Genomic DNA, 13636 nt, shown 5'->3' on the forward strand with positions numbered 1-13636 from the left:
AACTACAAGGTGAGTCCATGCTTACTGTGTTTTTGTTTTGTTTTGTTTTGTTTTTACTTTGTTTAGCTTTTTACTTGAGGATAATTTCTTGGCTAAGTTGTGAGGAGCTTGAGCTTAGGCAGAGTAAGGTAGCTCCACTGAGGTAAAGTGCCAGCAATCAGAGTTCTGGGCTACTAAAGAAACTGCAAACTAGACTCCAGAAAGGAGCTGAGGTTTCCTGGAGATCTTTGGTCGGTGCCTGGGCTGAATATATACCTATATACAAAGTGAGAGTATAAGAGGCTGACCAGAGAGAGACGATGTTGCAAGATTGAAAGCAGAAAGGAGATGACAAGCAATATTGGAAAAAGTTGGAGGGTGAAAAAATTTCATTCTTTTGTGAGTGTTTTTTTAACATGACAATAATACTCAGCATTCAATTGAGTCGAAAACATATTTTAGAAGTAAATAATGCAAATGGATTAATCATATCAACTATAAGAAAGGATTTATTAAAAATATAGATGGATTAAAAATAAAAAGATGAAACAAAATATATTATTCAAGCATTATTCAAGAAACTTGGTGTGTCTATCTTACTATTAGACAAAGCTAACTTCAGGGCAAAGGGAGATATTTTATAATGATAAAACAGTAAATTAATCAGGAATAAATAAATGTTAGTGTACACAGAATATATAGCATAAACAAAATACTAAAAGAAAAATTACAGGGCTAGATGAAGAAAATAATTATAATTAGGGATGTTAACACTTTTCTCTCAGTATTTTAAACAAGTAACAAAAATATTAGAAAGAATATTAGAAGACCTGATAACTATGAACTAATTAATTTGCAGAACTCATCATATCAAATAACTGAAGAACACATATTTTTAAAAAGTATATTAACAATTTTTCTTTTTCTTTTTTTATTTTATTTCAGCATATTACCAGGGTGCAAATGTTTAGATTACATATATTGCCTTTGCCCCACCTGAGTCAGAGTTTCAAGTGTGTCCATCCCCCAGATGATGTGCACTGCACCCATTAGTGTGAACATACCCTTCCCTTCCTCCCCCCCATCTGCCTGACACCTGATGAATGTTACTACTATATTACACTTAAGTGTTGATCAGTTAATACCAATTTGATGGTGAGTACATGTGGTGCTTGTTTTTCCTAATGGTACTAATTGGGCAATTGGAAGCGGGAGAAGGGGATGGGTAAATTCACACCTAACAGATGCAATGTGCACTGTCTGGGGGTTGGGCATGCTTGTAGCTCTGACTTGGGAGGTGCAAAGGCAATATATGTAACCAAAGGATTTGTATCCCCCGTAATATTCTGAAATAAAAAATTAAAAATACAAAATAAAAATCAATAAAAGACCTCTATATTTATTTATACATATACTTTGAAAGTAGATAATGAGCATCAAGAGCTATCATTATGTTTGCCATTGCGTCAGCTCTTAATACATATGATGTATTATTATTTCTATTCAACTGTGCAAATAGGGACTGTAAAGAAAACCATTTACTAAAATAATATGCTGTTATGGCTACACTGCTTTATAAAGTTTACTTTAACCCTTTAAGATTTATAATCTCTATTATATGAATTTATTATTGTAATTAAAATGCTAAACTTTATTTATTTTCCATTAAAATTTTAATCATAGAAGAAGTACTAGATTAGAATTAAATAATTTATTCTATTAAGTGTCAAAGATTCTCTTTTTTGATCTGTTGTTGCGTGTGTGCCATAAACAAACATATCTTATTCTCGGTGTTCCCTACTGTGACATGAGAAAATATAAATTCCTTTATGATTTCAATATGCAAAATATGAACTCCATTGACAATTTTAGGCATTAACAACTTTAAGAAACATTTCTACTTAATTATTTATAATCTCTAGAATTTTAAGAAAGAATTAAAACCATTCAAATGATTCAATATGGACATAGTCTCTAGGGAGAGAACAGAATGATAAAAATAATTTTAATGCATCTATAAAATTGTGATGATCCTTCTTTCTTGAGTAGAAATTTAGACTGATGGTGAGAAGGTATAAAATATTTCATAGCTATGTGTAATATAATAACCCACATATCTTAAAGAAATAATAAAATTTTATTTTTTACTCATACTAGCTTTTACCAGATCTCATTCAATCACTAGTCAAATATTTGTTAAGTATGATAAATACTCATCTCAGTACTTAAGCGAATATCCAAAATAATCACAGTTTCTCTTTTAAGAGCTTGTTTAGTATAGTTGAGGAAGTTCGGCTTACAATGAAAGATAGAATATAGACAAGTTATCGTAAATAACTCCTGTGAGAATGAAAAAGGTTTGAAGTAATTGCAACTCTAGGAATTAAATATATGTTACATTGACGTGTAGTTGGTCAAGACCTTAAAAAAAATAGGACTATGTCATTAAAGAAGAGAGGGTTAGGTGTTGAAGCCTAACTCTAAGGTTCAGTTAGGCTTCAAATCTTTGGCATTAGTGAAATAAGTGGCTTACCCTGCAGTCAGGTGTTGTTGGGCAACGTGGACTGCAGCAAGATTGCAGGGGACCCTTAATGCTAGGTGGAAGAATTTTAACTTTATATACAGTGGATAAGTATCAAACAATATTGAGAAGAATTATATCCTACAATTGATATTGTAAAAATATACATAAAGTAACATGGAGTATAAGGAATTCCAATAGGAGGGTAGAAAAGAAAACCAGAAAGCAATAAAATCACTAGCAGCATTCTGTTTAATTATAAAAAGCAGCATGACAGATTGAATTACTACATCAATCAATTTATGATTGATATAAGCAATCTTTTAAAAATAAATTTTTGAATTTCTATTTTTTATTATTCCATTGGTACAAATTACTCTCATGCATAAAATTTGTTTTGAGGTTACAAATGTAGCGAAAAAAAGATCTTATTATGTGTAGATATATACATATATTTAGAAAATATATTCCAAATGGTTATTTTCTTCTGACTCTTGAGGATATATTATCACAATATTTATGACATATGTTGGAAAATATGTTTTTGTAATGTCTCTGATTACTGTCAGCCATAAGACTGCTCAAGTGGACAATAGCTTAACTAAACATGAGGACCCTCATATTTCCAGTCAAACACAGGTTATCTGACAGCTCTGCACAAACCCATTAGGGGAAAAAAAAGATAAAATGGCAAGTGTTGTGTATATGGGTAATCTGAGGGAAAACCCCATCATCATCATGCCTCTTCATTTTCCTGAGCAGAGCTGTGTTTCTTGATGTATCAGCTACCACTTTACCAAGCTTAAAAGCATGAAGAAGATATATTTTTACGCTTTCCTAAGTCTGTGAACATTATAAACTTGCATGTTAAACAGCACCATCACAATACTTTCAGTTCTCAAGATCAGCATCTATTTCCATACAAACTTTGACTAAAATTGTTAAGTACTTTGAAATATTTTGGAGATCAAATAAGAAAATATCTGTCATCAAGTTTTATGATAATGATTTCTTTTAAGCACTCTGACACAAGGTATTGAAATTCACTTAATAATAAAAAACAAAGCCAGCTTAGGTACACAGAGATTAAACAATTAGATCTTTTCTGTGCCTTTAATAAAGTCTACACTAGAGACCAAGTAAAGCTAAGCAAAACAAAACAAACAAAAGCAGAGAAGAACAATTACAAAAATCAGCACTCACCCATATTTTGCAAAATTTGCCCAGCGTTTCATTATAGATCTACTCAAAATTTCCTCTGCTTTTGTGTAATTAACTCTTCTTTCCAGAGGTAAACCAAAGACAAATTCAATTTCATAGCCATGCATCACTCCCATCCATTCTGGCCACGGAAGTTTGGAAGAGCGATGTTCAAAATAGTAGAAAAAGGCATTATTTCCCAATTCTGAGTACTTCTTGGTGAACTCCAAAGCAGGGCATATGATATTGTAATCCCCAACAACATCATCTAAGGCCTCACGGTAGTTTTCAGGTCTCTGATCATCTAACCAGTCTGTGTAATGAAAAAGGATTGATTCCTTTCCAAATTCACTTACTCCTGGAAAAAATATTTTTAAACCTTCTTGAAATTCTTTTTGAGTTATGATACTGTTGTTATCTTTGCTGAAACCAGGAGCACCATATACTAGAAAAGCTGTCCCTTCATCTTTATTAACACCCACCAAGATCTGGGTTTTTTTGTATTGTCCAAGTTGGAGTAGTATGTCTGGCATGTCTGTGAGAAAATCACCATCCACGATCGGACCAAAGTTTACTGACAAGAGAGTACCATAGGGGACAACAAATACTTCATTCAGAAGAATTTCTTGGGGATCTTTATTTCGAAGGCATTTTATTATCTCAGTCTCATTCTCTCTAGAGCAACCAAGAAATTTAGCTAAGGTTAACGTTCTGTTCCTAGCTTCATAAAGAGATGTTACTGCCCAAGGGGCATTAGACGATCCACTTTGCAGAATGGCTCTGGTGAACAATGGGTGGCTTCTTGGAGAAAGCAGATGAAGGCTAACTGAAACTGCTCCTGCACTTTCTCCAAAGAGAGTTACACTTTTAGGATTTCCACCAAAGGCTGCTATATTTTTTTGGACCCACTGAAGTGCCAACTGTTGATCAAATAAACCCATGTTCCCTGGTGCCTCAGGATTTCCTGGTAAAGATAAGAATCCTAGGGCACCAACTCTATAGTTCATTGAAACTACAATAACTCTTTCAACACGAGCCAAAAATTTGCCATCATAAACATGTAAAGATGATGTTCCAGTTTGAAAACCACCACCATAAATCCATATCATTACAGTGGCATTTTTGGGTTTAGGTGCTGGAATCCATACATTCAGATATAAACAGTCTTCACTGAGGTCAGTGTTTGGGTTCCACATTTCTGATCCATGAAAGCCTGGAAAACTCTGATCGATGTTCTGAAAGCAAGAATTTGCATATTTTGTGGCATTCCAAATATCAGACCACTTGATCAGGGATTGTGGCTTTTTGAATCGAAGTCTACCAAGAGGTGGCTGTGCATAGGGAATTCCAAGAAAGGCTGTTACTGTACCACCAAGAACTGGCAAGTTTATACCTCGGACTTTTCCATTTTTGGTTGTAATTATGATGTCATCTTCATTTTGTGACTTCCCAATAAGCATGCAGAGCAGAAGAAACCACAAGAGAAATCTGATGTATATGATTGTGTCCTTGCTGTGCATATTGATTTCTGAAAGACAGGTAAGTAGGAAGTTTTATCAGCCCCATGCATATAGTATTATACTTTATTGATGGTAATTAACTAAAATATAATAGTTATTAATAATAAAAATTATGAAAACAAATGCACCACCACTATAAATGTCTATGTAGAAAGAAAATAGAAAACAGTGGAAGAAATTTCAGTTTTCAATTTAGAAAAGAAATGAGTGACAAAGAAACTAAAAAATATTTGATTTTGGAGATATTTACTATCAAATCTCTGTGAGGAAGAACTAGTAGTTTAAATAAAATTTTGTTCTAGGCTTGTATAATATTACTTCTGACTATATACACATCTCTACCAAAAGAACAAATAAGTGACAGTCTACTTATGTCATATACAATTTCTATCTTTGTTGGAAGAGAAAATATAAACTCATTTATTATCAGAAATATGGTTGGCTGGTTTTTGACAGAATTGTGAAGTAGGTTAAGAACTTTTAAGGATCTATAGACTTCAATTATTGCCCTTGTCTGTTTTCATTGTCTTCTCTATGATCCTTTTGGCCTAGTGATATTTTCCTCTATCTAATCTTAGTCTATAATCAGAAGAGAATTTAGTCAATGTATTCATAGAATGTTAGGTAAAAAAAAAAAAAAAATATATATATATATAGTAGCTATTATTCATCCTACAAATTGTGAAAACTAACAAGCATGCTACCACTAAAAAGGCCTATGGAGAAATATAAAAAGCAAAACTTGGTATATATATATATATATATATATATATATATATGAGGAAATTTCTCTAAAATTTAATAACCACGAGAGGTTTCTCTACCTGAATTACAATGTCAATGGTGAGAACCAGTGGCTGGTATTATAATGCATAGGAGAAGATAGTGGCTTAAAATTTTTTTACGCTCTGGGTTTACTCAATGTACATCTGTTACACTAATGTGTTAATTGATTAAAGTACATGGAACTAATGAAATTAAATAGCATAGCCAGAGTTACTTGTATTTTTACAGTCGACAAAATAACTTAAATTTAAGGATATGGGGACAAGTGGAGGAAGCAAAAGTAATATTTGTGAGCTACAACATCTTAAGTGTTTGGTATTTTATTAAACAACATTTATTTAATAACAAAGAGACTATTGGCGAGATCAAAGTTTTATCAAAAACCTATAAGGCAGACCTGAATTTCTTTTAAATAACAAAAAAATTTAAAAACATTCTGAAACTGTATGAGAAAAAGAGGGACAAAAAATGTAATGCAAATATTATTTAAAGGAGCTGACATCTTTATATAACTGGAAGAAACTTCAATTAAAATGGTCAAGTACTAATGCTGATTCTCATCCACATAATTATAGCAAAGGTCCATAAATGTACAAAATCTTTATTATTTTTTCAGATGCTGTAATTGTAAATCCAACCTACGCAACCAAGAAACTAATCCTATGAGCATCAAACATTTGTATTACTTGTTTGTTTAATTTAGATTGTCTTACAAGGCAGAGAATAAGGAATTATAATGATACCTATGTCCTACACCTAGGATATTCAGATTTTAGATCAGCTTCATTCACCAGTGCTCATAGGATAGCTAGTGATCAAGAAGTATTTTTGGATTCCAACAAATATCTGAATCAATTAATCCATGGTGTATAGCATTTTGTTCAGGGCTGGATATTTAATGGATATATCTATATCTGTGTCTATATTTAATTTTATCAGTATTCATATATATGCAAATCTATCTATCCATAAAATGCTATAATATTTTATCAAGCCACAGATTATTTTTTATTCTCAGTTTTGGTACAATTGGGTGTGTAAGATCAATAAAACATATTATTAAAGTATATAATATTTTAACATTATTTCTATACTCATAATATTTAAGTATTATTCTAATAAATGTTAATTGTAATGTCACGCATTGCTTAATGACAGCAATACGTTCTAAGAAATGCACTGTTAGGTGATTCCTCATTGTGCAAACATCACAGAGTGTATTTATTATACACTTATACAAGTGTAGATGGTATAGCCCACTATACCCTTACGCTATATGGTGCAGCCTATTGCTTCTAGGCTACAAACCTGTACAGCATGTTACTGTACTGAATACTGTAGGCAGTTGTAACACAATGGTATGTTGTTTCTGTATCTAAACCTATCTAAACATAGAAAAGGTACAGTGAAAATAGGGTGGATTGTTGACCAAAATGTCATTATGCAGTACATGACTAGGAATAATAATAAATAAATAAAATGCAATAATGCTTTAATGTTTCCTGAAACCTGATATGTACTAATGAATTTTTTTTTTTTTTTTTTGAGACAAGGTCTCATTCTGTTGCTTGGGATAGAGTGCAGTGGCATGATAATAGCTCACTACAACCTCACACTCCTGGCTTCAAGCAATCCTCCTGCCTCAGCCTCCCTAGTAGCTGGAACTATAGATTTATGCCATTGCGCTCAGGTAATTTTTCTACTTTTTTTTTTGTAGAGACAAGGTCTCACTCTTGCTCAGGCTAGTTTCCAATTCCTGACCTCAAGCAATCCTCCTTTCTCCTGCCTCAGCCTCCCGAAGTGCTAGGATTACAGGTGTGATCCACCATGCTTGGCCAAATGAAATTTTCATTCCTGACAGAATAAAAGTTTCAGAGGCACTGTTGCTACTACAATCTTTTTTTTCTTGATAATTAATAAGTCTTTTCTCTTAAATAAATGGAAGTGGGCATTTGGAGAAGAAAGTGTTATGATAGATTTTTTTTTTCTTTTTTGAAAACCTGCTTTGGAAGGGAAAAAGAAATAAGGTGCAAAGCTGGTTTGCTTTCAACTGCATTTTAATAAATTAATTGCAGCATCCCAGGTTGTACTCAGCCCTCTCCCTTGACTAGCTCAGTCAGTTTTCTTCTGAGTCTAAAGCAAAGATCATCTATTCTCTCCCCCTTGGTTTTATTTAAATATTATTTTTCTTTAAAAATCAAACATCAAATATTTGGTCTCTGAACCTTTTGTTATATAGATAGTTGTTATTGTTATTGCAAAGTAAGTACTATAACTATTACCAAAATTTATTTGTTTTGTGTGTAATCAATAAATGTAATTGTCATTGTATATGTTTTAAAACAACTGCTATGACATCTAAAAGGTTGTAATATCATTGTCATGTCACTTAGTTTGATTTAATAAGCATTTCTTACATGTTTTATTTATATTTTGTGCTACATAGATCTTAACGTTATATAATACTAATTATATGAATTAAAATCTTACTTTTTCAGTAGTGATATCTGAGTTATCACCTTGTAAATAATGTAATTAGTAACATTCAAAATAATCCTTGTAAGAATGCATTCATTGCAAAAGTGATAATATAATTCCAACTCATCTGTACCTGTTGCAGTGTTATAAACCATGTTATTAAATCTGTACTTCAACATGAAAATATGCAGATGTTCACATACTCGTTAGTGTAGGCTAATATATTAATATTGAGCTGCAATACTTTATTTAAAGAAGCATCATATTGCCCTTTTCATAATCTAGTATTCTCTATTCTAACATGTTACTTGTAGTTTTTCCATTAAAAAAACTTGAAAAGTTTCAATATGTTTATCATATAATTAAATAATCAAAAGATAAAAAAGAAGACTAAGAATCTTGTTAGTCTATACCTCAAAATTTTTATCAATTATTAAAATATTTAATAAGACTTCATTGTTTTTCCTTCCATAAATTCTGACACAATTGGCTACTCACATATTAAATAAGCAATTAAACTCTGAAAGTATATAACATGTTTATCATAAATAATGGGAGAAATTTTCACCTCCAAGTACAACTGAGTATCTGAATTTAGATCAATTAGCTTATTAAAATACTATTTAATATTTGAAAGAAAGATGGGAGTTTTGTTTGGAATTACAAAAGAAAATGAATGATGGGAGTAGGAGGGGAAATATCTGAAGGATAAATGAGTACTATTGTGTTCCAAGTTTATCAAATGCTCCAGGATATCAAAATTTATTGACATTTTGTGGAAAACTCTAAACTTAAAAAATATAACATTTAAAATTAAAAAAAACATAAAATTATTTCCTTTCTTTTTTGCATTTTTAATTCAATTGTGAAAGAAGTATCAAAATTCCCCAGCCAATTTAAAAAAGAAATGTACAATGGTATGCCATAAAATATGGGTGTGCTAAAATAGTTGATATAAAAAGCTATTTATTTGCCATCTGTTTGCCATACTTGGATAGTAATCAAATGTTCCAAATAATGGGCCAGCCAGGAATTTCTTAAAGGATGGTCAAGCAAGTATTCATAACAATTTTCTTTGGGTGTAGAATAATTTTCCTGTCTTTTAAAAAGTTATAATAAAATGCATAAATCTACTTACAAACAAAGCCTCTTAAAATGATAGATAAAGCACTATCTAGAAAATATTAATATAGTCTAGAACAAGCACCACTAAATGTATTTGGGTAAATTAAAAAAAAAACTGAGTCTTTATACCAAACCTAAAATGTTTTTTATTTGTGGCAAGCTAAGTAGGAAATTGAGGAAGTCTGTTTATAAATAGACTATACCACTGTTTTTCAGGGATCCATCAGATACCCATGAGTCACTAAAAGGACATGTACAGATAGAAGACATTACATTAGGTATGAGAAGCATAAGATCTGTATCTGTCTAATCAGGAAGAACATTCACAAACTTTTCATTGTGTAAATGATTTGAGCATAAATTGTTAGAGTCTTGGGTCTTCTTTGAAAGATGAATCTGCTCTTAGGTTGATATTTATTCAAGTACAGTTTTCTAATATCTGGGACAGTCTAGTGTTGGTAAGAATAAGCAGATTTTGGCAAGAAAGCATCAAAATGAAGACAACACATAATTTAAATATGTATTATTGTTACAGAAATGAATCAAAGCAGGAACAAAATTTGTAGATAAGATGTGACTTGTAAAGATATTATTAGCTTCTACTTTATAAAAATGAAATATAGAGTAGATCCCAAACATATTTTTATAATTAAAGAAGGAGAATATTGCAAACAAACAAAATCTAAAAGGCTAAATAGAACTTTGAAAATCCAGTAAGAAAATTTAAGTGGCATCCAAAAGGCTCTGCTATTTCATATCCAGAGAGAATTCTAAAAATTTTCATTTGAGTTACACAGTCACACTTTAAAAGTTCATTCTTTTCCTTAAACAAAGTAGCTATTTAAATAAATTAACTTTGTATTTATCATAACTATGAGATAGTTTATATTAAAGAAGGCATTAGACAAACTAATGATAGTAACTCCTAATCGAGTTTATTATCATGAAACATGGTAATACGATATAGTCATAAAATAAAAACATAGAAATCATAAACAATGAAATTATTTTGCTCATATTCCAGTTTACTCTTAATCACTCATATATTTTATACTCTTTAATGCTTAATTCCCTGGTTAAATTGGAACCAATGTCATCAAAATAATACATAATGAGTAGAAAGTCTATATTTGCTTATTCCTATAATAAAACTAATAGCAAATGTAAGATATTTTGTTACAATTTAAACACACATATAAAAGGAAGAGAACAAACAGGGCAAAGAGGACAAGTTTGTAAACCATTAGGATATAGATTTTCCTTTACATAAAAGAAACTTTTATTTGTCAATGGATTTTGTTAAAGTTCCAGCTGACAAAATGTTGATTAAGAAACTTACTCTGCTTAGCAAAACAACAAGAAAATTATTAATTTCATGCCATTTAAAAAAAAGGAAAGAAAAATAGAGCAAGACTGGTGGAAGACTACTTTTGATATTCATAGGGAGAGATTAACTAAACAATGCATTTAAGATTAAACCAGTATAAAACGTTTTCCCTTAGAAAGCTCACTAAGAATGTATATCACAGTGATTCCACAAGTGCTACAGTTCTTTTTACAAAGTTAAATAAATTCATCATTTCCTCAGCAGTTAAATGAACTGAGTCTGCTTTCCCTGAATAATAGGAAGATCTGATGCATCTGCCTGTTCGCTTGCTTCCTCTGTCCCACATGCAAGCTTCAGTGACTGTTTCCCACAGAGCACCCAAGGGGCACAGCAAACACGTGAAGAGATAATCTCACACTCCTTCCACAGAAGGAGCTTCACAGTAATTTGGATCTTTACACGAAAGTGTAAATTCAGAGCAACTTACCCAACTCTGCAACAAAGATGATAAAGTTTGCAAGGAGTGAAAATCATGTAATACTTCAGAGAAATACAGGATGCAGCTGCTGCTCCAGCCTGTAAATTGGACCGCACTGACATTACAATCAACTGTTACTGACAAAGCTCGCGAGAGTTGGCAGCAGCAACTTGATCTAGAGGCAGCCAATCTTTACTTTCTGACATCTGTTCAGAGGCTAATGGGATGAATGCAATAGTGATTCATTTACAGAAGTATTACCGGATTCATGTTTTACAACTGCAGGTGCTCTTCTAAGAGTGAAGAAAAAAAGTATAGAAGCTTGCTTAATTGAAAGAAGTTGAAATTTAGCAGAAAATTCACAAGGTTTTTTTTGGTAACACTGTCAGAACTTATAAGATTTTTTTCTTTTTTATATAATATACATTTTTCTTACGGTTGTCTTAAGATTTGAAGATGTACATATTTTTTATAAAAAATGTTGTTATTAAATTCCAGTGTACTGTGAAAATGGTGCAGTTAGAAAAGATAGTAAAAGAGAAAATAGGAAACAAAATGATTACCCTGTTGAGGTAAGCTATGCAAATCAAAAGAGTAATTCTATTAACTGAGTGAGTGTTTCTGATATGTATCCCCCTACCAACTCCCACACCCAAACACTTATTTAAGTCATACAAGTCTCAGCCAGCACTGGTAATTTCATATTCTGGGGGCCCTGCCGGAAGTCATACATAATAAGCCACAATTTTCTAGTCAAGCCAGGAAAAATACAGTGAACGATATTTACCAAACTCTATAGAAAAGACACATTTGTCAACCAGCAGTGCATGTGTTATGAAAGACATATTTGTCTTCCAGACTTATTTTCTTTCAAATAGATACTTGGGGAAAAATAAAACCTTTAAATAACTCATTAATGTTTGACTGCTCAATGCAGTACATTATTAACATTTTGTAAATGATAGCTTTCACTTTTAAATCTTTCGTTTTTGGGCTCACTATGGACTAATAAGATGGCAGATATTTATAGGTAAGCCCATTTTTGGTTCTTAATAGTGTGTTAAAATTTCAAACAAGGAAATATAAGAACTGGCATTTGTTGTAATTCTACCTTGTGACAATCATTATAACTGACAATTTACATGAGCTATTTTATATTGTTTCAACAAATATATTAGTTAAATATTATTAGCCACATTTTCAGATGAGAAAGCCAAAGTTTATAAAAATCAGAAGCTTGTAGGTTTTGGAAACAGAATTTTAACCAAGATTAGTCTGATATCATTTCATGTTCACTGCTTCCAAGATAATAGCCATTTTGGTCTTTTAAAATTTCTTTTCTGTGAAAATTGCTACTTATGCAGTATTGACTTGATAATAAACCTCACAATCACAATAATTTATAATGTATTTAGATTATAGTTTATTTAATAACCTAGTGATGTAAAAGTACAAAATACATATATAAAAGGAGGAAAGGCTTTTTAAAAGGAAGTACTGAAAATTTTGTGATGGTTTGTAAAGTGATGGATTTCTGCTTAAAATATAATCATTCTGATGGCCCACATGAGAGTCTATGTGTTGAATTCATATGATTTTTTAAATCCAAATGTCAAAATTCTTCTCTCCAATGTAAGTCCACTGTATTGTTTTCTGTGATAGCATGTAGTTGGTTTTATTGTCAAACCCTACAATTGTTGAGAGATGCTTTTTGATATCAATGAATTCAGCAGAACATTTTACGTGCTCCCAATATTCACTCACAACTATAAAAAAAAGTATCACATATATACACATTTAATTTTCATCATTAAGCAGGAAGATAAACAATGAAATAATCAGTTAAGGTAGATTTTTATCTTTAATACATGTTGTTTAAACTTACTGATTGTAAAAACTGGTAATTTTTCCTCTGCTCAATGGTTTTAGGTCAGTGAACCACTTTTAGTTCTTTTTCTCACAAGATTTCTCAGCTATGCCACATTATTAGATGCATTATTTCAGTATATCCTTAAGGCATTTCTTCTTCCTGTCTTACTTGAGAGTTTCTTCCTCTGTGGCTCAACATACAGCAGCTGCTTTGCTTCTGTGGTGTCATCATTTTCTCATACACATCCAGCGGGAGGATGTAGGTCACACACAGTGAGCTTGTTTCCGGGTTAGTAGGCAAGTGCTGTTCCATTACCTCACAGCCTGGATGGTTAATGATCCTGCTGTTAACT

The 13636-nt window shown here is 31.7% G+C and overlaps 1 protein-coding gene across 1 annotated transcript in view; it reads right to left on the reverse strand.

Annotated features, from left to right (window-relative positions):
* Positions 1-11563, reverse strand: part of BCHE (butyrylcholinesterase) — a 58175-nt gene extending 46612 nt beyond the window's left edge. Inside the window, exons 1-2 of the mRNA XM_045539585.1 lie at positions 11424-11563; positions 3704-5228 (exon numbers count right to left, since the gene is read on the reverse strand). Coding sequence (XP_045395541.1) covers positions 3704-5220 — 1517 coding nt within the window. The 5' untranslated portion in view covers positions 5221-5228; positions 11424-11563. The remainder of the gene's footprint in view (positions 1-3703; positions 5229-11423) is intronic.
* Between the last annotated feature and the right edge of the window lie 2073 nt (positions 11564-13636).

This window comes from Lemur catta, chromosome 1, assembly GCF_020740605.2.
Source record: "Lemur catta isolate mLemCat1 chromosome 1, mLemCat1.pri, whole genome shotgun sequence".
NCBI classification, from domain to species: Eukaryota; Metazoa; Chordata; class Mammalia; order Primates; family Lemuridae; genus Lemur; species Lemur catta.